Source organism: Macaca mulatta, chromosome 2 (genome assembly GCF_049350105.2).
Source record: "Macaca mulatta isolate MMU2019108-1 chromosome 2, T2T-MMU8v2.0, whole genome shotgun sequence".
Classification (NCBI taxonomy): domain Eukaryota; kingdom Metazoa; phylum Chordata; class Mammalia; order Primates; family Cercopithecidae; genus Macaca; species Macaca mulatta.
The window spans coordinates 95,037,529-95,065,517 of NC_133407.1; the positions used below are offsets into that span (position 1 = coordinate 95,037,529).

General features: G+C 37.6%; 1 protein-coding gene and 1 pseudogene across 10 annotated transcripts in view; both read right to left on the bottom strand.

Moving 5' to 3' along the window:
• Nucleotides 1-11,271: 11,271 nt before the first annotated feature.
• DCUN1D1 (defective in cullin neddylation 1 domain containing 1) overlaps nt 11,272-27,989 on the bottom strand; it is a 43,330-nt gene continuing 26,612 nt past the window's right edge. For 5 of the 10 annotated variants that reach the window (XM_015131501.3, XM_077990720.1, XM_077990719.1 and 2 more), the window contains exons 5-7: nt 16,019-16,101; nt 15,705-15,801; nt 11,842-13,670 (exon numbers count right to left, since the gene is read on the bottom strand). In XM_015131501.3, the coding sequence (XP_014986987.1) occupies nt 13,591-13,670; nt 15,705-15,801; nt 16,019-16,101 (260 nt within the window). In that variant the 3' untranslated portion in view covers nt 11,842-13,590. 10 annotated transcript variants of the gene reach the window in all.
• LOC114676304 (uncharacterized protein C9orf85 homolog) lies at nt 23,698-25,059 on the bottom strand (annotated as a pseudogene).

Consider the following 27,989-nt stretch of genomic DNA (forward strand, 5'->3'; position numbering starts at 1 on the left):
AAATGCAAACCTGGCCAGGCGCAGTAGTTCCTGTAATCCCAGCACTTTGGGAAGCCGAGTCGGGTGGATCATCTGAGGTCAGGAGTTTGAGACCAGACTAGCCAACATGGTAAAACCCTGTCTCTATTAAAAATACAAAAATTAGCCTGGCATGGTGGTGGGCGCCTGTAATCCCAGCTACTCAGGGGGCTGAGGCAGGGGAATCACTTGAACGCAGGAGGTGGAGGTTGCAGTAAGCAGAGATGGTGCCACTGCACTCCAGCCTGAGCAACAGAGAGAAACTCTGTCTCAAAAAACAAAAAGGAAACCCAAGTGTCCATCAACTGATGAATATATAAACAAAACATATATCCATACAATAACATTATTCAGTCACAAAAAGGAATAAATACTGATATATCCTACAATACCCATAAACCTTGAAAACATCATGCTAAGTGAAAGAAGCCAATTACAAGAGGCCACATATTGAATGATTCCATTTATGTGAAATATCCAAGATAGGCAAATCTATAGAGACAGAAAGTATTTTAGTGGCTGTCAGGGACTAAAGGGAGGGCATAATGAGGAGTGACAGCTAATGGGTACAGAGTTTCTTTGTGGGGTGATAAAAATGTTCTGGAATTAGATACTACTGACCATTGTACAATCTTGTGAAAATACTAAGAATCAGTGAATTGTACACTATAAAGGGGTGAATTTTATGTTATGTGAATTATACCTCAATGAAAAATATTAGCAAACCCAATTCAGCAGCATATAAAAAGGATTATATATCATGATCAAGTGCTGTTTGCCCCAGGAATGCAGGGTTGGTTTAACATCCAAAAATCAAAGTGATATAACATATTAATAAAGAACAAAAAACCACGTGATGATCTCAATACACAAATAGCATGTGATAAAAAAATAGCATGTGACAAAAATTCAACACCCATTCACGATAAAAATCCTCAACAAAGGCTTAAAAGAGAATGTACAACTAATATTATACTTAATAATGGAAAAACTTAATGTTTTCCCCCAACAATGGAAAAAAAGGCAAAAGTGACATCTTCACCACTTCCATTCAACATTGTACTAGCCAATGCAATAAGACAATAAAAAATAACTAAAGGCACGTTGTTTACAAATGAATTAAACTGTCTATTTACAGATGATATAATCTTGTACATAGTAAATCTTAAGAAATCAAACAACTATTAGAACTAATAAAAGTGTTTAGCACAGTCCCAGGATCCAAGATCAATATATGAAAATCTACTTTAGTTATGTATACTAGAAACAAAACACAAAACTAAAAAAAACAAATTTGCAACAGCATCAAAAAGAATACTTAAGGCCAGGTGCGGTGGCTCACACTCATAATTTCAGCACTCTGGGAGGCTGAGGCAGGCAGATCATAACGTCAGAAGATCGAGACCATCCTGGCCAACATGGTGAAACCCCATCTCTACTAAAAATACAAAACTTAGCTGGGCATGGTGGCGCATGCCTGTAATCCCAGCTACTCGGGAGGCTGAGTCAGGAGAATCGCTTGAACCAGGGGAGCTGGAGGTTGCAGTAAGCTGAGATCACGCCACTGCACTCCAGCCTGGGTGACAGAGCGAGACTCAATCTCAAAAAAAAAAAAAAAAAAAAGAACACTTAAAAAAATAAATTAAACCAAAGTACGATACCTGCAAACAGAAAATCATAAAACTGCTTAGAAAAATTAAACATTTAAATAAATGACATCCTATGTTTCTGGATTGGAGGACTCAATATTCTTAAAATGGCAATTCCCCTCAAAGTAATCTACAGATTTAATGTAAGGTTTCTAAACCTTGGCATTATTGGCACTTAGGACAACTCTTTGTTATATGGAGCCATCCTGTGCATTATAAAATGTTTAGCATGGCTGGCGCGGTGGCTCACACCTGTAATCCCAGCATTTTGGGAGGCCGAGGCGGGCAGATCACAAGGTCAGGAGATCGAGACCATCCTGGCTAACACAGTGAAACCCCGTCTCTACTAAAAATACAAAAAAATTAGCCGGCCATGGTGGCGGGTGCCTGTAGTCCCAGCTACTCAGGGGGCTGAGGCAGGAGAATGGCGTGAACCCGAGAGGCGGAGCTTGCAGTGAGCCAAGATCACACCACTGCACTCCAGCCTGGGAGACAGAGTGAGACTCCATCTCAAACAAACAAACAAAAAAAATGTTTAGCAACATCCTCGGCCCCACTAGATGCCAGTAGCACCACCTTACTCTAGTTGTAATAAAAAATGTCTCCAGACATTGCCAAATGTCCCTTTGGGGCACATTTGCCCTTGGTTGAGAACCATTCAACAGTGGTTACAATCTCCATCAAATTCCCAGCAGGACTTTTTAAAAAAGTTTTTGGGTTTTTGTTGTTGTTGTTGTTTTCTAGGAAAAAGTGATACTAGAATTTGTACGTAGAGGCCTGGTGTGGTGACTCACACCTGTAATCCCAGCACTTTGGGAGGCTGAGGCGGACAAATCACTTGAGACCAGCAGTTCAACACCAGCCTGACCAACATGAAAAAAACACATTTCTACTAAAAGCACAAAAACTAGCTGGGTGTGGTGGTGGGTATCTGTAGTCCCAGCTACTCAGGAGGCTGAGGTGGGAGAATGACTTGAACCCAGGAAGCAGAGGTTGCAGGGAGCCAAGATCACGCTATTGCACTCCAGCCTGGGTGACAGAGTAAGACTGTCTCAAAAAAATAATAATAATGATAATCAAATGCAAATATCAAGGACCTAAAGTGATCAAAAATTTCATAAAACCACAAAGTTGGAGAACTGAAAGCACTGATGTGAAAACAGAAAGCTCCAGTAGCCAAGGCAGTTGCCACAGGTTGAAGACTTGACCTAGAAATCCATGGAAAAGAAGGGAGCCCAGAAATAAACCCACACACACGGGCAATTGATGCTGACAAAGGTACCAAGATAATTAAGGGGGGAAAGGAGAGTCTTTTTAATGGATGGTATTGGAAAAATTGGGTATCTTTTTGTAAAGAAATAAAAAAGGAAGAACCTAGACCCTTACTTCACATACCACATGTATAAATTCACTCGAATCAAACAAGAAACCTAAATTGAAGACCCACAAATATACACTCAAAGAGAAAATCAGGACAGGCTCAGTGGCTTGCACCTGGACTCCCAGCACTTTGGGGGACGAAGGCAAGAGGATGGCTATAGCCTAGCAATTCGAAACCAGTATGGCCAACATAGTGAGACCCCATCTCTATGAACTTACAAATTATCTATGTATGGTGGCATAAGCCTGTAGTCCCACCTACTAGGAGGCTGAGACAGGAAAATCACTTATGCCTAGGAGGTCAAGGCTGCAGTGAGCCATGACTTCACCACTGCACTCCTGCCTGAGAGACGAGCAAGAGCCTGTCTCAAAAAAAACACCATGAATAAAATGAAAAGAGAAGCCACCAACCAGGAAAAAGTAAATACAAAATAAATATCTAAGATTTGATCCAGAATATATTTTTCAATTTTTTATAATCCAATAAAAAGAAGACATATTCTAAGATAACACTTGAATTAATATCCTCAAGGATCTCTCAATATCAAGATTGGTGTTTTTTATTAACAGACCAATTGAAGCAAACAGACCAGGTCCTCTGCTATCTCAAAATACTTTGAATAAAGTTATCCATAAAGCACTGATATGTCCTACCTCCCCGTCAGGAGGAAGGCTGGCAGGTAACAGAAACATGGGATCCTGCTAACCACAGCTAATAGGCACAGAAGCCAGCCTGTTCTAGTCACAGGCTAACAGTTTCAAAAGGGACCCATCTTTTTGGTGGATTGTCATTTTACAGATGACTTCTTCAAACTGAACACAATCAAAGTGCTCATCAAGATGGGGATATCATGCTGAACCAATTACTACTTAAACATGCAATTGGCAATGGGAAATAGGTTGCGATCTCTGAAGAGATAAGCCTCTACCAGAAAAGATTAAACAGTCATCAGAGAAGATCCTGCATATCGGAGCTTTAATAGCTAAACTGATTATCTGGATTTAGAACTTGAATTCCTTCCCATGCAACTTTGGGAACTTGCCTTCAAAGGCACATCCTGGCACCGGTGTCTTTAGACCAATGGACAGACTCTTCCTAGGCCTGGTTAAAGAGGAAGACATTCTCCAAAGCAGTTACACAAATTTACTGGGATCGCTCACTCTGAAGTAAATGTACAAATCAAACAGACTCTCTGAGAGGAGATGGCAATGATGCATAAATTAGCTTTTAGGAAACATTTTAAAGTAACCACTTCCTCAATCACTCTCCATCTAGAGATAAATAGAAAATCTTTCCTGAAATGAAAGTCAACATTAACTTTCACTTATAGAATGGAACACACTTCAAGTTCTATAACCATTAAATGAAACCTACAGGAGGCCATGGATTTGGACTGAGCTCCTGCACCATCAACAGACCAAACCAAAACTAAGTCACTCGTGCTAAAGTTCCAGGCCACCAAACCAAAACTAAGTTGTTTATCTGAGCTTCTGATAAATCAAGAGAAAGAGAGAATAGCCAAATCTCTAAACAGGCCAGTTTTAGCCTGCATGATGAGAAAGTCTCCTCTATTTCACCCTTACAAGGAAAGTAACCTGAAGTAACCTAATGTTAACCAACTGCATTTTGTATTACGCTGTTTCCTTGTTCCTGCTCAAGATACCTTATAAAAACTGACTGTTCTTCCACGCCCAGTGTAGATTTTTAGATAATGATGCCCAATTCATAAATTGCAAATAAAAGCCAATTAGATCATTTAACAACATCTCAAATTTATTTTTTTTCACAGATATAAATATCAAGGGTTACTTCCCTCTAGAAAAACCCACAGCTCATCAGCTCAAGCAAGTTAATGAACAAGGAACTGGCTACAGCTAGGAAACCTGATCCAGCTACTTAAATCCAGGGGAAGAGAGTTATGTAGATTTATTCCAGCTATGATAGGGTTGGTCTAAAGAACACATCCTCCCTTGAATAAAGTCATAGCACTATTAAAAGTTAAGGGAAGAAAGTAGGCTAGGGAGTATTCAAAGCGAAAAATCAAAGGAAACAATTCTATTCCACCTGAATTCAGACTTCCCAAATTCTTCTGTCAACTAGGTACGGTATCAATACTTCATGTCATTATTTCCGCCTGATAAGGATAGTCCACAGAAACTACCAACCTATTCTCCCTTGCGGCTTAGTAGAGGTACAAGGAGGCCCAAAAACTGCCTGTATCCAGCTGAGCATGGGCTGGGCAGTAAATCTCTCAGACATGAATGCTATGCAGAGCAGCCCCTTCACACACTCCTGCTAGTAAGAAAACATTGCAAAGTTACAGTCTGCTAGGCTTTAAACTACTTTCAAAAACCACTGAAAATATATTCCCTACACACTCCTTCCAGATATGACAGAAATAGAAGTATACTTTTATCTTCAGTATTATTAGCTGGATTTTCTATTTCAGGTTTTTACCAAGTTCCACTCATCAAAAATTATTAGAAGGTGCAGGGTTTCCTGTTTTTAAAGAGGGAAATTTTGAAGAGGGAAAATGTACAGCTACATGTGTATGAAACAGAAATGCAACAATCCTATGTGTAATCAGTTCTCTCCAAAATCAGATAAAATGGGGAACTATGTATTATCCTGATGCTTTCAAAGAATGTATTATAAAGTTCCATTGTACTGTCTTTAGAGATGCATGCTTATATTTTTAAAAATCACTATGGATATGTAAATTCATATGCCGTAAGACTGTCTTAAAGCCTAAAATTTTTAGTAGATTCACAAAGTAGTGCAATCATCACCACTATCTAATTCTAGAACATTTTCATCATTCCAAAAAGAAATTTGTATCTATTAGTTCTCACTTTGTATTCTCCACCTCCAACCCTAGCCCCTGGCAACCGCTAATCTTTTTCTCTATCGATTTGCCTATTCTGGACATGTCATACAAATGGATTAGTACAATGTGTGCACTTCTGTGACTGGCTTCTTTAACTGAGCATAATGTTTTCAAGATTCATGCATGTTGCAGCATGTATCAGTACTTCCCTCATTCCTATTACTGCCAAGTATTATTCCACTGAATGACTATTAAGATTGTGCTTATCCAGTCATGAGTTAATGGACATTTGGGTTTTACAATTTTTAACAATTACGAATAATGCTGTAAATACACACAAATTTTTATATGAACATGTTTCCAATCCTCTTGAGTATATATCTAGGAGATTTGCTGGTCATATCCTCTGTGTTTATTAAATGAGGAATGGCCAAACCGTTTCTCAAAGCAGCTGCACCAGTTTGCAGTCCTATCAGCAACTTACAGATGTTCCAGTGGCTCCACATCCTCAGCAACACTTGTTACTGTTTGTTTCTGATTAAAGCAATCCTAGTGGGCATGAAGTGTTATCTCATTGTGGTTTTGATTTACATTTCCCTAATGGCTAATGATATTAAGCATCTTTTCACATCCTTAGTGGCCATTTGTATATCTTCTTTGGATAAATGTCCATTCAAATCCTTGGCTCAATTATAAATTGGGTTGTTTTTTCATTAAGTTGCAGGAGTTCTGGATACAAGTCACAGTGTATTTTTAAGTTAAAGGAAAATCTGTTGATATAATAACTTCTTATATACTACATTAACTTTCAAAATATATTCAAGTTAGAATATATTTTTTATTAAGTACATCAAAATTTCACCTTAAATTTGAAAACTGCATAGAAATTTAAAGTGCTAAAGCAATCATTGTTTTTTCAAATAAATGAATTTGAAGCCAAAGAGTGGAGAGTGTGGGGATCCATTGGGTAGGACATTTGAGATCTATGTAATGTAGAAATATTTGAATCCTGACTTGAATTAGAAAAAAAAAAAAGGCACAACTTGAACACTGCTGGATAGTTATTAACACTAACAAACTGTTAACAGTTAAGTCTAATAACAGAATTGTGGTTTTATTTAACAGTCCTTATCTTTTAGACATACATATTGAAATATTTACAAATGAAATGATTCACTATCTGGGATTTGCTTCAAAATAAATAGGGGTTCAAAGATGAATGGCATTTAGATAAATCAAGAATGAACTGATCATGTTAAAATGAGTTCATTACGCAATTCTCCTTTTACATGTATCTTACATACCCCATTAAAATTTTTAAAAAGCACTCACTCCAGTGTCTCCTAGGTATAAGAACACAGGCGGCTGGCAGCAACTGAACGGTATCAACTAAATTTTTATAAATTCAAAGAGTCATTAATTCTCAGTTATCTCAAAAGTAAAATCTCTGGGAAACTTAATATTAAGACAGTAACTATCTGCACACAGTAATGTGTATAAAATTTAATTACCACCACCAGTCACAGGCTAGTCGAGCAGCTGTATCAACCATGGTACAAACAGTAACAGAGCAAAAGCACCAGTCATCAGCACCACTCTTCACTGACACATTTCTTCTCACCAGAGATCACTGAGGGACTGGAACCCCCATCGGAAGTATTATTACTACCCTCACTGACTACAGAAAATACTACCTTCAAGAGAGTACGTGTCTACAGTAACTAATTTTACAGCAATCCCTCAGGCCACTTGAAACTCACTCAAATTGCACATCCAATCAATACATGAGTTGGGATGCCTAGGCGTAACTTACACACATAAAATATATACCCACCAGAATGGCTGTCATCAGAAAGACAACAAGTATTGGCAAGGATGTGGAGACACTGCAGCCCGCATGCACCTGGCAGGAATAGCTCTAAAAGTACAGTCAGTTTGGAAAAAGTTTAGCAGTTTTTTAAAACGTTAAATATAAATTTACCACACAACCTGACAATTCCACAACTAGGAATCTGAGATGAAAACATGTCCACACAAAGACGTATTTATGAATCTTCACAGCATTGTTATTCACAATTTTAAAATAGGCCAGTCAAATGTCTATCAACTGGTGAATGGATAAACAAAATGTTGTATATCCAAACAGTGAACACTAAATCAGCAACTAAAGGAACTACACGCAGGTGTAAGCTACAACATGGATGAACCTCAAAAACATGCTAAGTGAAAGATGCCAGATATAAAAGACTAACTGCATGATTCTAACTCTGTGAAATTTCTAGAAAGGGTAAATCTGTACAGAAAGCAGATCAGTGTGGCTGCCTGGGGCTGGAGGTAGGAGTGAATTAACTGCAGAGCAGCATGAGTAACTTTTGGGGGCTGATGGAAATGTTCTAAAACTGGATTGTACAATTCCTAAGTTTACTAAAACCAATTAATTGTACATTTACAATCGGTGAATTTTACAGTGTGTAAATTATACAAAGCAATTTTTTAAGTACCATTGTAACAAAGTCTTAGAAATCACTATTTTAAAGCTCTGGCTCAAAGCTCATTCATTTGATATATTCAACACAACAAACTCTAATATACTACTAGGATTAAGAATATTAGCATTTCCTTGAAAACTAAACACACTACTTTCAAAGGATTCCAAGTACACCCATCTCTAAATCTTACTGATTAAACATTGCTCTTTTAGCTATAAGTCATGTGACAAAATCACTGTTAACGATTGAATTAGCATTGTCCCTTAGCCATTTCATTAATTTGTCTTCCCCCAACCTTGTGCCCTATGGTATTTCTTTTTGTAAGAATCTCTTGCTTGCTATTGGATATTGCCCAAGTTTTCCATCAGATATAAGGTTTTCTCAGAATATTTCATAACCGGAAATAAAATTGTAATACTCATATGAACATGTATTTGAATACATATATACTTTTTAAATATAAAAGGAATATGTTCCTTTTAGTTTGTTTGCTCATTAAGCCACTTACATGATGCCCCTAAGTTTCAAACACTTCACTGTTTCCCATCAGGCTTTGCTTTTACGACGTGGGTTCAAAATTCTTCTTTTCAAAGCAGTGCTGCCTTCAGTGACCAAGCTGGCATGATTTTTAGTCAGACGCCATTTCTTTCCATTCCTCTGACAGATATGCCAAAGAGGTAATAGTCCCTCTAAAGCCAATCATTAAAAAAAAAAATTTTTTAACTATTTTTCCCCAAACCAAATCAAATATGAAACACTAACAGCCTACAACAGATAAAAGTCGAACACCACAAAGGAAGTGGGAAGGGGCCTGCCTGCTGTGGCCCTACCTCATGAAGGACAGCAACCCCAAGTTATAGCTTCAAGACCAATGCTCGAAAGTATTACAAACTACATTATGATTTCTGCACAGCACAACGGCAAAAACTTAAACTGAAAACAATCATGAAGCACTTGTAAGTAAATAGAAACTGGGGCTATACTTAAAAACACTTCAAATCTCAATTTAAAAAATGGACAACTATAACATGATTCCCTTTAAATAATTTCCCTTTAAAACTCCATAAAGACATTACTTATTAAGAATTCCACTAACTACAAAGGCTGTGCATCTTTCATCATAACTTCCTTATTTGTGACAGATTTTTAAAAATTAACCAAAGGAAAATAAAAAAACACATTAATAGGAAACATTGACCCTAGTGGAAAGTTGTCAAATAAATGAGTTGGTGAGCAAGAAATGCTACTTACTAACAGGTAGGAAAGAAAATGAGATAGCAAGAATGCTCTGATAAAATCATTTATGTAACTGTATTATGAGTTTGAAAAAATAGCACTATTTGCCTCCAGAAATCAGGTACAAATAAAGCAAATATTTAAGAAAAATGGCAACAAATTAGCAAAGATAAACCTGGAAAAGGGCATTTGTACTATTAGGAATTTTCTCATTTATCTTAACTACGAAATACACACCCCTTTCCCTCAGAAATCAAAGATAAAGGTGTCATGATAAATAACTTCACCACAGTTCTATGAAATAAAAATAGAAATTATTGCTATATTATGATTGTAAAAATGGAGGCAATAAAGAGTTCAGAAATATACTCATTTATAATCAATTAAATGATGAGTCATAATTTGAACCCTAATTATCACATTATGTAGAAATCACAATTCAGGTTTTGTGTCCTCATTTATACGTTAAATAGTTCACATTTAAAAAACATTTTATCATTACATTATCAAATTTGATAAAATCTTATGAAAACATCTAAGTATTCAATATAAATCATATTGTTAAAAGGTAACATTTAAAGAAAACTACTGAGGTGCCAGATAAGTATTTTCTGTTAAATATACACAATTTAACATTTAGAACTACATAAATTAATTCTTGCTAAAAGTTGATTCAGTTTTACAAAGGCATACTTTGTGAACCATGGTAAATTTCCCCAGCACCACTTTCTTTTTATTCCAAAACTCCTTCGATTAGGTTTAACTTTCTCCTGTCATTCATATGTGAAAATTACAGAAGGTTTACAATACGTAGTCTTAATAGTAACATGTTTAAAAACCTAAGCAAAGTGTACATTAAGTTAGCTACTACTACTCACTTCTTATCATCAAATAAAAAATAGACACTTCATTCAAGTCTGAGGAAAAAATAGTGTACCTTGCTTAAATAAGAATTCCCCAGTAAAGATATTATGTAAAAGATTTCTCATGTTATTTTGTTGAGTAAATTTACTTTCTCTCGCTAAAACTTTTAAAAGTCTAAGGAAGGACATGTACTTATAATGCCATATTACACAAGTACAGTATTGTTAATAAAGCAGCCCAGTATCGTTGTAAACATTTTAAATGTAGTAAACAAGACTTGACATGTCTTTTCTCCCCAAAACATGCCATTACAATGCTCTTTCCATGAATAATTATTCTTCCTGGAAAAGTTTTCAGGGATATTTTTAATCTATAAAAAAAATACACTGAAATATGTGAAGATTTAGTCATGGCAATTTCACTGAAGCTTTTATTGCCTCTGTTGGTAATATAACAGGGACTGTAAGAAACACAATCGAACTTACAGAGATATGCAGATGATATTCACTAAAGATAATCTTCATCTCAAGTATTTTTTATATGTGGGCACTTCTAATTTTATACATTTTTCTATTTAAAAAGCATTACATTTTAAAATGTGTACCTGTTTTGACATTTGGCAAAAAGGAAACTGTACCTATGGTTCAGTTTAAAACAAAGAATCAGCATGGGGAGTTTACCGGAATGAGGACTGAAACGCTTAGGAGTTAAAGCAATTCAAGGGGTGTGTGTCTCTCTCTCCCTTCCTCTGTCAATCTCTCTCTCTCTCTGGCTCTCTCGCAGACACAGACTCAAACACACACAGCCATATGTGTCATCATTTTTTAGTACAAAATATTCCCTGTAACCAGACATTTATCTTCAGAATAATCACACCACATTAAATCAGTCTTCTCTTTTCAGCCCTAGTAAAAATTTTGTTTAATTCTAAGATGCCATCATAGTGAACAACCTTAACTTTTATGCTACATAATTATATTCAAAGCTTTATGTATTTTTGTTTATAATTACACAGTAATTATAAATGTTTAGTACCAACCTGATGACAAACACTATTTTGTTGAAAAGGTTTTGCATTTAAAAAGAAAAATATGTAAAATCCAAGGCACTAGGCCACAAACCAATATCAGACTTTTAAAGAAAACACTTTATATTGGGGAAAAAAAAAAAAAGCTAATGGGATCTCATTTCAAAACACAGCATATGTGAATTAATCAATGTGAAACCAATAACCATAACTCAAAATGTTCAAGACAGGAAACAAAACAGTACATATATATAGATATATATATATATATCTTTTAAAAATTTTTCATAATTGAAGTTCTTTATATTTACAAAAAATGAAATCAGGAAATACTGAAAGCAGCAGGATTCTTTTTCCTTTTTCTTTTAATAACCAATTACAGTAGCCTGAATAGAAATTTCAAATTTTTCTTTTGGTAAAACTGCATTCTTGAATTAAAGTTATGATTGGAATATTAATATGTTTATAGGGAAAGCTTTCTAGTCTATTTCAAAATCATGTAAATAAAAGTAGTTTTGATATGTCATTGTTTCTTAAAATAATTTCCATATTTGCATAAAATGTACTGCTATTCTAAAGTACATTCCTTTGTTAATATCAACCCTAGAACCTTAGAGAGTGCCTGGATGTATATCCCAAGCAGAATGTATTCCTATCAAAAGACCATAATCATCTGACATTTGAAGTTTACATTTCTAGCCTGCCTTACAGAAATGTTTAAGAAAGCAAGAAACCCTTCTTCACATGTCAGTAAGGGAACAGGGAAATGACCATTTTCAGCATAAAAGCAGCTCATGGGTCTTGTAATGAAAAAAATACATACAAGATAGCATTCTGCTTTGATGAGAAAACTAAGCTAATCTGAGTGAAACAAAAACAGTAGAGAGACTAGAAGCCAGATTGGTATTTTGCATCGTGTATGCTTGTTTGAAAATCTTCGCTCCTGAAGTAAGTATTTGGCAACCACAGTGATTAGCAGTTAAAGCAATTTCAACAAAATAATAAGTCATCGAAAATGGACTATTTGTCTGAAAGAGCAGTACCTATATTATAAAGATTGAACTTCATGGCTCATTACAACCATTTTCAAAATTTAACTGCAACTATCTTCTTATAAATTAAGAGAATTTCATTTGTGTTCCATAGTGCGATGACAAAAAAAAAAGTAAAAACAAAACAAAAAAACCCTCATGCCTAAATTTAGAATATTGTATTGTGTAGCAATCCAAAACATTCAAAACAAATTAAATAGTTTAACTTATGTGACAGGCAGATAAGCATTTCAAAAGCATAATGAAGTCCAATTATGTAGTGCATAATGTAGACAGGAGAAGAATCTAACATTATGCAGACATTTTCTAAATAAAAGCTCCCTGTAGGACAGCTATATATAAACATGGGTAAGGTAAGCGCAGACAAGTTCTGTGGAACCTTTTGAAATCAAGAGTCTAAAACACAATACATTTTTCAGGTAGGCACCAAGTTATCCTAAAAAATTTTCATGTTGGTTATTCTGACATTGTTTTTTCATCAGATACTCACATCAACAACACATGTGATTTGCCAGGAAAAAAAAATTCCCCCCAAACCAAAACACCATTCCAGATCCAGTACACTTAAATATATCACTCTCATTGGAAGTGCTATTAGCATAGTCTTTGCAACTAGCCCAAAGCGTATATTTAAGAAGTTTTTATAAATTGTTTTGTGATGTTCATATGTTTAATTCTTATGCCAACTGTTTTCTGATGAAGACAGCATTGTGCTTTATGCGAGAATGAAAACCTCAAAATAATCACCATAAAGCTTCTAAGACTTATGGGAGAATAAACTAGGATGGTCCACAGATATAAGATGAAATCCACAATGTTGGAATTATAAATGTTTAGAGCGGCCCAGACTAGAGGACAAGCCCAAACCACCATTAGAAGAATGAAATACGATATGGTCCAAGATGTATCCTTAAAGTTTTGTCTCAACCCTCAGTCTGAATTGTGAGGATTGATCTTCAGTTCAGTCCAGCCAGCAGAAATTGACTGTGCAATTTTCTGTTGTATTTATTGTACAGACTATGTACATTCTAGAAGGTTCCTTTAGTGCTACACTGTTGTACTTTTTGTCCCAGCAATTTGAGGGCGTGCAAATTCCACAAAGTCATCAATAAGAACAGGCCATGCTCCTGGAAAAAAGAAAAAATATGAAAGAAAGAGAAGGGAGAAAAAGAAGAAATAAGACTAATATTTCAGCAGAATCCTTTTTTTAAGACTTCCTCATAAGTGTTAAAGTATATCATTCTTATCTATTCCCACTGATTAAGTCTTTCAAAACTCAAACTTTTTGGAGTTTTTACCCCAAATATTCCTTGTATTCCTTGTGATTACTCCCAACATCTGGTTGTTCCTTGAGTGATAAAAACAACTTGTCTGGTAACTAATCAATAATATGATTTTCTGAAGGCCACTGAAGTCAGGCAATGGAAGTAATTTGGTCAAAACTGGCAGACTGAAGCAGGAGAATGGCGTGAACCCGGGAGGCGGAGCTTGCAGTGAGCCAAGATCGCGCGACTGCACTCCAGCCTGGGCAAAAAGCGAGACTCCCTCTTAAAAAAAAAAAAAAACTGGCAGCCTAAGGAGGGGCTATGATATGATAGCATGCTGCCAGTGCTGAAGGCATAGGAGGAGAAACAAGTTTTCAAGCATTCTGTGGCCATCTCACAAAGGAAATTAACAGGAAGTGTCAAATTCCATCCTATTTCATGCTAATACATTACTAAGAGGTGTAAAATTCAATATATGCATGCCTCTACACATTCACATGCCCATCTCCAACTCAGAAAGCTCTCCATTTTTGTGTAAAACGTAACAGAAGACACAATTATTAGGTATACGCATGATTCAACATTTCTCACTTTGGAGGGAAGATTATAAACGACAATGAAAATGAAGAAAAGAAATAACATCATCCCTGATTAGCCTTAATGATTCCAGGACACTTTTAAAGACACCAAGATCACAGGGGGTTTTTCAAAAAAAATCTCCATCCTGCATCCTGCCAATTCTCAAGTGGACTAGGGAAATATGTATGAAGAAATCAATGTAAATCACTGCCACATATAGAAAAATACAAGTCCACATCCTAGTAGTGGATGGTAGCGCCATCTTTATACATTTATGAAGAAATAGCAGAAAAGTATTCAGTGACTATTTACTGAATGCCAACAGTACTATATTAGGCACTTGAAGTAAGTTTCAACAAAAAAATAGGCCGGGCGCAGTGGCTCATGCGTGTAATCCCAGCACTTTGGGAGACCGAGGCGGGTGGACAATAAGGTCAGCAGTTTGACATCAGCCTGGCCAACATGGTGAAACCCCATCTCTACTAAAAATACAAAAAATTAGCTGGGCGTAGTGGCAGGCACCTGTAATCCCAGCTACTTGGGAAGCTGAGGCAGGAGAATCGCTTGAACCCAGAAGGCATAGGTTGCAGTGAGCTGAGACTGCGCCGCTGCACTCCAGCCTGGGCAACAGAGCAAGACTCCATCTCAAAAAAAAAAAAAAGTCACTGAACTTAAGGAGTTTACAATCAAGCTTACACAGAAGACTAACAGATGAAAAAGAGATAGAAATAGGTACAAAAGCACATCAAGTAAAAAGGTTCCTAAAGTAAACTGAAAACCTAAAACATGGATGAAAATCACTCACGCCTTTCTGGAAGACATGAATGCTGAGTTGGAATTGAAGGAAACAGAAAAATATAGATTGGTAAATGTATGAAGGTATTTCATACATTCAGAAGAGCATTAAAAAAAGCCTGGAGCTGGGCACAGTGGCTCATGCCTATAATCCCAACACTTTGGGAGGCCAAGGCAGGAGGACTGCTTGAGGCCAGGAGTACAAGACAGTAAGACCCCTACTTCTATAAAATGTTAAGAAATTAGTCAGGCACTGTGGCGCATGCCTGTAGTCCTAGCTACTTGGGAGGCTGAGGCAGGAGGACTGCTGAGCCCAGGAGTTTGAAGACTTGCAATAAGCCATGCTCGCACCAGTGCACCCACCCTGGGCAACAGTGAGACTCTATCTCAAAAAAAAAATCATAACAAAAGCTCAGAGGAGGGAATTCCAACTCCGAGAAAAACAAAAGTACTGAAGAAGTTCAGGGGTATGTGATAAAAAGACAGGTCAAAAAAAATTGGTGTGGAAAAAAATTTCATTACCTTCTTCATCATAATTAGACATGTCATCTGCAATCATTGTACTGAAGTCTAAAAGAAGATTCCAAGTGTCTTTTGGTATTGATCGTTTATGATGTTCCTATTTAAAAAACAAAAACAAAATACATTTGTATCACTAAAATGAGCTGGACAAAAACAGTTTGGAAAATTTTAAATACAAGAATGCAAAACAACTGTGTAACAAAATTCTGGTAATCAAATTTCTCATTCTATATTCAATACATTATGTTAATTTATCTTTAAACATAGCAGAATTTTAGAGAAAATAGAGAGAAATGCAGAAAATGTGAACTTACCAACAAAAATTTATTCCATAAGTCTAAGAATTTAAATCTTCCATTAAGCACTAAGTTCCAGTAGGCAATGGCCATTTCTAGATCTGAAATATTAAAAAAGAATTATGTGTTTAAATGCTATACATATTTGTCCCTGCAAAAATCACAAACAAATAAAAGGTAAGACCAAAGAAAGTCTAAAAATAAAAAACTTGTATCCTGAATAGTTTTGTATTAAAAATTTCCTATACAAATGAGTCCAAAGTTTATATCCTCCTCCTTCAAAAATGACCAGGGCCTTTAGGGCAAAAAGTGATACTACTTATTTCACAGGGGAATTCTGTATTTTAAATTAGATAATGCAGTTAAACATAGTAGCTCACAAAAGTGTTCAAATATTAGTTACTGTACACCAGGATTTCTCAACCTGGGTACTTCCAACATTTTAGGCCAGATAATTATCTGTTGTAGGGGTGCTGTCCTGTGTACTGTAGGAAACTTAGCAATCTATCTGACCTCCACTCACTAGCTGCCAGTAGCAGCTTCACTCAACCCGCCACTGGTGACAATCAAAAATGTCTCCATATATTGCCAAAGACCACCTGAGGGGCAACCCAGCTGAGAACCCCTGAGGTACACCTACAGGTTGGAATGTGAAGGACTGCTCTTCAATCCTAAGTAACCTTATGCTCTAAATTGTTTACTGACTGATCCTGACCACAAAGAGACCATTAAAAATACTCATCTAAAACTTAAAATTAATAAGAAACTAAGAATTACTTAAAGTTTGCCAAAGACAATATAAATGACTTTTTAATTGGGCATGGAGCAGAGAAGGGTAGAGAAGGCAATAATGCCGCATGACAAAGGACTAACTACACTGATCACACGACAGAGAACTACACTTATCACATGACAGAGAACTATGATCTCTTTCAAGGAACCATAGTAGTTAAGAAAGTATCTAGTTTTTATGACTGAATTTACTCCTTCAGCACAAGAAAAATTACATCCTAAGTAACTTAAAAGTCCTTTTATTGATAGATGACATCTCAAAACCATTTTTTTTTCCTAAGTCGGAGTCGCTCTGTCGCCCAGGCTGGAGTGCAGTGGCACGATCTCGGCTCACTGCAAGCTCCGCCTCCCGGGTTCCCGCCATTCTCCTGCCTCAGCCTCCCCAGTAGCTGGGACTACAGGCGCCCACCACCACGCCCGGCTAATTTTTTGTATTTTTAGTGGAGACAGGGTTTCAATGTGTTAGCCAGGATGGTCTCGATCTCCTGATCTCGTGATCCGCCCGCCTCGCCTCCCAAGTGCTGGGATTACAGGTGTGAGCCACCGCACCTGGCCAAAATCATTCTTTATAATTGAGAAACCATGAGAGATTAAGAAAGACAAAAATTGGGGCAAGTGTTGCCCCAATTTTTAAAAGCAACAAAGAGCCGGGCACAGTGGCTCACACCTGTAATCCCAGCACTTTGGGAGGCCAAGTCAGGCAGATCACAAGGTAAGGAGTTTAAGACCAGCCTGGCCAACATTGTGAAACCCCATCTCTACCAAAAATACAAAACTTAGCTGGGCATAGTGGCGGGCACCTGTAATTCCAGCTACTCGTGAGGCTGAGGCAATAGAATCGCTTGAAACCGTAAGATGGAGGTTGCACTGAGCCAAGATCACACCACTCCACTCCAGTCTGGGCAAGAAAAGCAAAACTCCGTCTCAAAAGAAAAAAAAGAACAAAGAGTAGGCCAGGCGCAGTGACTCTCACCTGTAATCCTAGCACTTTGGGAGGCCAAGGCGGGCAGATTACTTGAGGTCAGGAGTTCAAAACAGGCCTGGCCAACATGGTGAAACCCTGTCTCTACTAAAAATACAAAAAAATTAGCTGGGTGTGGTAGCGGGCGCCTGTAATCCCAACTACTTGGGAGGCTGAGACAGGAGAATTTCTTGAACCTGGGAGGTGGAGGTTGCAGTGAGCCAAGATCACACCACTGCACTCCACCCTGGGTGACAGAACAAGACTCTGTCTCAAAAACAAACAAAAAAGAGCGAACTTATGCTAATTCGCTGTCAAAAATGGATGATTTGTAAGAAATCAATTATAGGCTCCATGCAGTGGCACATGCCTATAATCCCATCACTCTGGGAAGCTGAAGAGGGAAGACTGCTTGAGGTCAGGAGTTCAAGACCAGCCTGGGCAACATAGCAAGACCCCAGAAAAAATTTAAAAATTAGCCGCTCGTGGTGGTATATGCCTGTATTCCCAGCTACTCTAGGAAGCTGAAGCAGGAGAATCCTTTGAGCCCAGGAGATCAAGGCTGCAGTAAGCTATGATCATGCCACCACACTCCAGCCTGGGTGACAGGTGAGGTCTCTTAAAAACAGACAACACAACATAAAAAACAATACCTACCCCCCCACCCCCACATACACACATAGTAGCTGGAAACCTGCAAGACTGATCCTTAACTTTCTTCAATGATGGAGACTACATATTCCTCAACTAGCAGACTGAAATACACAGTAGGCATTCAGAAACTGTTAAGTGGACAAACTTCCTACGGTTTCACATACAAACGTACTTACCTTCAAATCCATCATCATCTTCCTTCCAACTCAACAGAAGAAACTCTCCTTTCTTCTATCCAAGGATAAGCCCCTTACACCTCTATTCTAAATCCAATACCATCCTGCCTCTTCAAGGAATCTTGTCTGTTGATTCACTTTCCCCCCTTCTCTACATCTCCAACTTTACCTTGTTCTCTGGCATTTTGAACTCCATCAAGAAACAGAAACATATCTTTTTTTTTTTTTTTTTTGAGATGGAGTCTCGCTGTGTCGCCAGGCTGGAGTGCTGTGGCGCGATCTCGGTTCACTGCAGCCTACAACTCCCCGGTTCAAGCGATTCTGCTTCAGCCTCCTGAGTAGCTGGGATTATAGGCGCACACACTACCACGCCCTGCTAATTTTTGTATTTTTAGTAGAGATGGAGTTTCACTATGTTGGCCAGTATGGTCTTGATCTCCCAACCTTGTGATCTGCCCACCTCGGTCTACCAAAGTGCTGGGATTACAGGCATGAGCCACCGCACTCGGCCAAGTTATCACTTATCTTTTAAAAATCTTTCTTGGATCTTTTTTTTTTGGTCAATCAAAATAGGTTTATTTATTTATTTTTATTATTGTTATTATTTGAGACAGTCTTGCTCTGTAGCTCTCTTGGATCTCTTATCACCTTTACTGGCTATACCCTTTTTCTCCTTCCCTTCACAGGTAATACTGAAATAGCACTCAGAATCTCCTACTTTTATACATAATTTGTTTGAAAATCAAATTCTGACGCCCATGTTTTAAGAGAACTAAAACATGCATAATACCGGCTGGGCGCAGTGGCTCACAGATGTAATCCCAGCACTTTGGGAGGCAGAGGTGGGCGAATCACCTGAGGTCAGGAGCTCGAGACCAGCCTGGCCAACATGGCAAAACCCCATCTCTACTAAAAATGCAAAAAAATTGGCCGGCATTATGGTGGGCACTTGTAATCCCAGCTACTCGAGAGGCTGAGGCAGGAGAATCACTTGAACCCAGGAGGCAAAGGATGCAGTGAGCCGAGATGGCCCCATTGCACTCCAGCCTGGGTGACAAGAACAAAACTACATCTCAAAAAAAAAAAAAAAAAAAAAAACCTAACACCTATTTCTAATGGCACTTCCCTTTTAATCTTTGCAATCTGTAAAATCTGTAAAGCCAATATTCCTTCCAGGTTGTTCAATTCTGTTCTTTACCAACTCAATGTAAAATTATCTGGCTTAAGTGCCAAAAATGTTCAGTTGAGACTAAATATTTGCTGTTATTAGTGTGCTTAATTCACTTCACTTTAAATGCTTTAAATTTATGAGAACTAAGCGTACTGCTAGTGTATTTTTTTCCTTTTCAACTAATTTGTATAAAATTAGGATGACAATGAAATACTCATTAATAAGTATTAACCATGTGGCACCTATAAATGCCGATATGTCAAGCTGATATACCAAAATAAGAATCTGACAAAAGTAAAAGTTCAGGTTGTAATCCTGAACATAGTGAGACTTGGTCTCTACTAAAAATCAAAAAAACCAGCCGAGCATGGTGGTACATGCCTGCAGTCCTAGCTACTCGAAAGGCTGAGGCAGGAGGATCGACGGAGCCCAGCAGGTTGAGGTTGCAGTAGGTCATGTTGTGCCACTGCACTCCAGTCTGGGTGACAGAGAGACCCTGTCTCCAAAAAACACACACACACAAAACAAAGAAAGTTCAGGTTGTAAAAGAAGGGAATTTTTTTTTTTTTTTGAGATGGAGTTTCATTCTTGTTGCCCAGGCTGGCACAATCTCTGCTTACTGCAACCTCTGCCTCCCGGATTCAAGTGATACTCCTGCCTCAGCTTCCCAAGTAGCTGGGATTACAGGCATGCACCACCACGCCCAGTTAATTTTTTATTTTTAGTAAAGACAGGATTTCTCCATGTTGGTCAGGATGGTCTCGAACTTCTGACCTCAGGTGATCCGCCCACCTCGGCCTCTCAAAGTGCTGGGATTACAGGTGTGAGCCACCGCGCCTGGTCAAAAGAAGGGAATTTCTTACAGTCTACATTCATTGCCCTGTTTGCCCATTTCCCACACATTCTAATCCTGTTAACCAATGTCTAACCTGTCATCCACCCCAATGAAATTAAAACTCTGAAGGGTCATCAGACCCTCCGGTTACTAAATGAATACTCTTATGTCCTCTCTGCCATATCTTAGAGAACTGAGCATACCTCCTGATAGAACTGTCACTTCCTTCAGCTTCAATGATAAGCACTCTACTGATTTTCCTCCATTCAATCTAGGCTTCTCACTTTCTTTTCCAGGGGCTCCTCTTCCTCCATTCATCCATTAAATGTTGGTGTTTTTTAACAATATGTGTCAACAATAACCACTTTTCTAATCTCCCTCAGATTCTCAAACCTGTATCATTTTTCATGTTATACATTCAACCACCCCTAACAGCTCCTAAATCTGAAACCTATCTCTATATTCTAGACTCAGATATCTAACTGCCTGAAGACATCTTCAACTTGGTATCCGCGAACAACTTCAACTCAGCAGGGCTCAAACTGAACTCTGTCTTACCTCTGCAGACCTGCTCTTCCTTCTCTCTCTCAATGTCACCACCCACTACAGTATTTCTCAATGAAACACTTCTCATTAGCACTGCCCCCATCCCCACCACCCTGCACCCCCTTCCCATGGCCAGTAGAAACCTTAGGTCATTATGACAAAAACCCTACAGGTTCCCCAGATGTCTCCTGAAAGTGTTGATAATCCCTGAGAAAGGCTCCTTCCTTCCTCATCATATACAACCAACCAAAGTACCTTTTAAATCTATCTCTTCTCCATCCCCACTGGGAAGGCCTATGTTAGGATATTCCTCATTTCTAACTAAATCACTGGGATAGCTCCATAACCAATCTCTCTTCTAGTCCAGCTTTCACTCCTTTCAAAGGGCCACAGTGCTTTGAGATGGACCTTTCAGGCATGAATCTGGTGTCACTTCCATGTTAAAATTCTTCAATGATTTCCAATTACCTTTAGATAAAATTTGCACTTCTAGTCAAATGAACTCACTTGCAGTTCCTCAAAGGTGGAATGTTCTTTCACCTCTGAGCAAGTGAACATGCTAACCCCTCAACCTGAAATGGCTTTTTTCCTTTGGTCTTGAAAATGTGCATTATTCTTCAAGGCTCAAAAACTATACCCTTTTTGAAGGTATTGCAAACTACCCCAGACAGACTAAAAATGCTCTTGACTCTACGCTCTCAGTGTAAGCAGTCAAGTGTTTTTGAATAAAAAAGGAAGGCTTTAACTCAAAAAGATTAGTAAGTTATAACTAAGAGCTGAAATACATAAGATTAAACAAGGATAAAACGTTAATTGTCACAGGTATAGGAAAAGAAGCCCTTAGAAAGAAGTTTCTAAGTGATGAAGAGAGCAGCTTAGCTAGAGAGAGGTGGTTCAACATAGTAGTTTAGAGTATGAGTTTTCGTCTCTTAAACCCCTAGTCTACAACCAGTTAAGTGACCTTGGGCAACTGGGCTGACTTCTCTTTCAGTTTAAAACGAAGATAACAATAGTACCTATCATTACTGGGTTGTTCTAAGGCTAAATGAGTTAATACACACAAAGCATTTATAACAGTATCTGGTAAATAACCTATCAGTTCTTACTATTACCATTATTTTAAATCATTCAGAATTATTATATTACATTCTGAAGCAGTATTGGTAAAGACAACAAAGTCATTGATAAGGTAACAAGAAGCAATAGCAGTTAAAATAAATGGAAGGAAAATATAGAGAAAAAGAAATAAGCAAGTCCTAATAACAAGCTATTGCCTAAAATTGAATCCTTGCAGAATAAATCCTTAAGTCCTTACAGTAAAATGTAAAATGCAAACAGAGATACTCCCCATGTTATTCTTTCAAAGAGAATCAACAAGAATAATGTGGGATTTTACAGCAGATCATCAGCTGAATGCAGGATGAACATGGAAATGAATTGAGACTAGACCCAATCACAGTCCCTAAAAGAAACAAAATGTTGCCAGCTCACTAGGGAGGATGGAATGGTGATTTAAAATCCTATTTACAATGTCTTTTTTAAATCAATTTCAACAAATTTTATAACAATGAAAAAGAGATATAACATATATAGTATAAGTCTGTTCACATAAAGTTCAAAACCAGTGCTTCAACAATTTCAAATGGTTCAGCAAATAAAATATGTGTGTACATCCATCCATTGATATATAAAGAAAACGTGGTAAAATGTTAACAATTGGGAATCCAGGTGAAGAATATGCAAAAGTTCACAGAACTATTTTGCTACCTTTTTTGATTGATATTTTCAATTGATATTTTTCAGAACAAAAAGAGGAAAGAGTTAAAAAACTAGACAAAGCTAATTTATATTGTTTAGGAACGCAAACATGGGTAGCAAAGGAATTAAGTCCCTCTAATTATCAAAATTCAGAATAATTTCCAACTCTGGGAAGAAAGATGAGCTTTTGCTGAGAGAGTCTCACTGGGATCTTCTGATGCTGGTAGTTTCTTCACCTGGCTGTTTAATGAATTAGCTTTTCCTTGTATTTATTATCTATATAAATTCTATGCATTTTTTTCTGTATGCACATTTCACAAGAAAAAAGGTAAAAGCAATGTGATGAGGTATATAAAAATACAAATAAAAATCGCTATACACTTGTTAAACATTATAATTTGAGAATGCTGCTTCTGCTCTGTAACATGCAAACGCAAGTGATGAGGCTTTTGCTATGAGTCATTTACTTGAGATCATTTACCAAAAGGCCCTTACTGAGGACCAATTTTTGAGGCTAGCAATATAATAATGTCATCTTATTTTTACATGAGGTGGTTCTTTTCTTATACAACCATCAATTCTGAATCTGGTTTAGTTTAGTATTAGATAATACATCATACACAATTTATATTGTTCATGCCTAAAATCTATTTTTCTATAGCTTTTTCTGATTTCATCATTAGGATTTCACAGTATCTTTTGTGAAACAGTCAGAAGTTGGTCAGAATTTCACATTCTTAAATTTACCTTTCTTTTTTTTTGAGACTGAGTCTTGCTCTGTTGCCCTGAATGGAGTGCAATGGTGCGATCTTGGCTCACTGCAACCTCTGCCTCCCGGGTTCAAGCGATTCTCCTGCCTCAGCCTTCTGAGTAGCTGGGATGACAGGCATGCACCACCATACCCAGCTAACTTAAACTGACTTTTAATACAGTGATATTAATTCACTTGATGGTCTCCTCCTGTGTTTTCCAAACCAATATCAAAATCTAAATCATCATCACTTTCTTCACTTCTTCTATGGTTGGAACTTAGATTCTATTTTCAATATTTTCTGTTTTTCCTGGTTCTTTATGGAACAGAATAGCAACGTCTTCTTTCCACATTTTGCGCAAACTTCAAGTTCATAGGCACATGATCTACACGTTATATGAATCCTCCACTGTCTTCTATAAACATTTAACATGTTTTTTAGGTCTGATAATGGTTTGTATTTGCTATATTTTACACACCACTCAAGAACTTCTTTACAGTTTTACAGTGCTGACATACTCCATCAGGAGGTTTTTGTTTTTGTTTTTGTTTTTTTGAGACAGAGTCTCACTCTCTCACACAGGCTGGAGTGCAGTGGCACGATCTCGGCTCACTGCAACCTCCACCTCCTAGGTTCAAGTGATTCTCCTGCCTCAGCCTCCCAAGTAGCTGGGATTATAGGCACCCACTACCATGCCTGACTAATTTTTGTATTTTTGGTAGAGACAGGGTTTCACCATGTTGGTCAGGCTGGTCTTCAACTCCTGACTTCAGGAGATCCACCTGCCTTGGCCTCCCAAAGTTCTGGGATTACAGACGTGAGCCACTACGCCCGGCCGCATCATGAAGTTTTGCATTACTTTTCTTGGTCTGAACACTCTTATCAAACTTTTTTTTTTTTTTTTTTTTGAGGCAGAGTCTTGCTGTGTCACCCAGGCTGAAGTGCAGTGGCACGATCTCAGCTCACTGCAACCTTTGACTCCCAGGTTCAAGCCATTCTCCTGCCTCAGCCCCCTGGGTAGCTGGGATTACAGGCAGGCACCACCATGCCTGGCTAATTTTTGTATTTTTAGTAGAGATAGGGTTTCACCATGTTGGTAAGGCTGGTCTCGAACTCCTGACCTCAAGTGATCCACCTGCCTCAGCCTCCAAAGTGCTAGGATTACAGGCATGAGCCACCGTGCCCAGCTGAACTTGTCATTTTTGAAGCTAAATATATTCCGGTGCTTCTGAGGCCTGGAATGAGGCACGTTGCTCTTCTGGGAGCTCATCACCGAAACCACAATTGCCCCTTACTGGGAGCAGGCAAAAGCCACAATGTCTTAATATACTTAGAAATATCTACAGCTAATACAACATAACAACAACAACAAAACACAGAATGTGGAGTCCTAAGTTCTGAGATCTAGTCTCAGTGCCAGTCCAACCACTCTCCAGTTAGGTGACCTTATTAACAAGTCAGTCTCTCTGGCTATGAGTTTCCTCATCTATATGATGGAGAAGATAATATGCTTTTACTTAGCTCAAAGGGGTTGTTATGAGAACCAAATGGGATTATATAGATGATCATGCTCTTTAAAACACTATAAAATTGTTCCTAAATATGAAACTAAATGTTTAATGAATAATGTTCAAATCATTTAAATCAATTGTAGAGGTATAAGATTCCAGCTGAACCACAACCTACAAAAAAGTGACTCACAGACTTTAGCCTAATAAAAGTTCAGTATGGCCCTAAAAATGATATGGCTGCTAAAGAACATATATAATCTTTGATCAAATTAACATAATGAATAGTCTCACAAAAATTAACAGATCCACAGTGTTATACATTACTTAGCGTCCTTTTGAAATATGATGTTCAACTTTATGGGCTCTATTTTGAAAGACACTGGAAATGTGTTTGGGGTGATAGTAGTGGGAGTAACAAACGTCTCCTATAAGAATAGTTAAAATAACCGGAATGCTGGCCTGGAAAAAAAACAAAAGGTAACTGAGAGCGGATCTTTAATTTTAGCCTTTGTGTTGCACTGGGGGACAAGTAAGAGCAATGGTAGAAGTAATAAAGACAAAGATGTTAGCTTAATAAGGAAGAACTGTGTAATAACAAGTTAAGGATATTCTGTGATAGGAATGGACGACTTCCTAAAACAATGTGTGTCCAGTCCCTGCATGTGCAAAAGGAGAAGCTGAAGGAGCACCAGGTAAGGATCCTACTTTGGGTGGGCTAAATTTTATAGAGGACTTACGAAATCCCTTTCAAATTTAAGATTCAGGCAATTATCAGAAAACAGCAGGCTGGGTGTGGCAGCTCATGCCTGTAATCCCAAGATTTTGGGAGGCCAAGGCAGGGTGATCACTTGAGGCCAGGAGGTTGAGGCCAGCCTAGGCAACACGGTGAGTTCTTATCTCTACAAAAAATTTAAAAATTAGCCAGGCGTGGTGGCACACGCCTGTAGTCTTGGCTACTCCGGAGGCAGAGGCAGGAGGATCACTTGAGCCTAGGAGTTTGAGACTGAAGTGAGCTACGATTGTGGCACTACAGTCCAACCTAGGCAAGAGAGCCAGGATCCTGTATCTAAAAAAAATTTTTTTTAAATGTTTAAGTCAGATTACTAAAGCAGATGGCAACAGAGGAAGCACCGTATCCTGGTATCACAAGAAATAAGGTTATGAAAAGTGAAAAAATAATCAGCCTGGGCAATACAGCAAGTCTTCAGCTCCACAAGAAATTAGAAAATTAGCCTGGCATGGTGGGTGCTTGCCTATATAGTTCCAGCTACTTGGGAGGCTGAGGCAGGAGGATCACTTGAGCCCAGGAAGTCAAGCCTGCAGTGAGCCATGATCGCACCACTGCACTCTAGCCTGGGCAACAGAGCAAGACCCTGCATTAAAAAAAAAAAAAAAGGAAAACACCAGTTCTCATTTTAATTAGCGCAGCTATTTATAAACAAACCACAGTGTTGTCACTCACTCTCTGCCAATTTGTTTTGGGCCTTACCTCGTCTCCTATGATCTTCTAATTCCTCTCTGCCAACTCTTGTAATGTAAGAGCACTGTGAACCCTTAGAAAGGCTGTTAAAAAAAACTGTTTCCTTTTTAATTAAACTCTGCAAATAAGCAAGTCATTACATTTCCTGATACCTAACACCAAAGCAAAACAAACCAAAAAAAACCTAGGATTTGTCTCTTACTACATGTTTCTTTTTTTTAATTAATAGACATTTTTAGTTTTAGGTTTATGAAAAGTTGAGCAGAAAGTAGAGATTTCCATATACCCTCTTCCCCAGTCAGTTCCTACTATTTTTAACATCTTGCTTTAGTGTGGTATATTTTTTATAACTGATGAATCAATATGAATACATTACTATTGACTAAAGTTCACATTCTACATTAGAGTTCACTCTTTGTATTGTACACTGTATGGTTTGGGAGGGTCTTAAATAATATTTTCATTGTAATTAAATACATATAACAAAGTTTATCATCTGAAATGTCTTGAATGTGCAGTTCGGTGTGAAGTACATTCACATTGCTGTGCCATCGATCTTCAGAATGCTCATCTTACAAAACAAAAACTCTACATCCTTTAAATATTACATTTTTTTCTTAAGCACAATACTTATTAGATAACAGAATAAACATACATAATTCTTAAATATAATGCTTTCACATAATTTTTCCTGTAATCTAAAATTCTAATTTACCATATTAATATATCCAATACTTATAAAATTTTAATTTTGCTCAATTTTTACCACATATAATAAAAACTAAGATTCAGTATCAAAAGTATATATTCACCCAAAACACCATTTATTTTGTGCTCCAGTAAAGGGTAGAGATATAACTAAGAAATAGGTTATGTCCCTTTAAATCAACATTTGACATTCACATTATATTTAATCGTATCAAAATATTGTGCTACATTTCTAAATATGACAAAATAAAGATTTTACACATACATGTAAATTCAAAGACTTTAACAGATTTGTGGAAAGGAAAGGGAAAAATAGAAAAAAATCCCAGTTAACTGATGGCCCCAGACAGAGAAACTAATTGTAGGTATCCTGGCTTATTTTGCCCGCAAATTGAGGATTTTTCCTTTAAGAATAAAATCCAATCTATATTGAACAATCAAGCTGGCAAGAAGGCTTTATCACTGAGAATTTCGCTTTACAAATATGTTATGAATCTTTGATCAATTCAGTCATGTTTAGTAACTCGTGGGGCCATACTACATTACAAAGGTTATACATTTATCCCTTCCTCTCTACCTTTCCGTCACTTCCTCAGTCTAATCTCTGTTAATATAATCTGTTTCTCAATACTTTCCCCCTGCTAA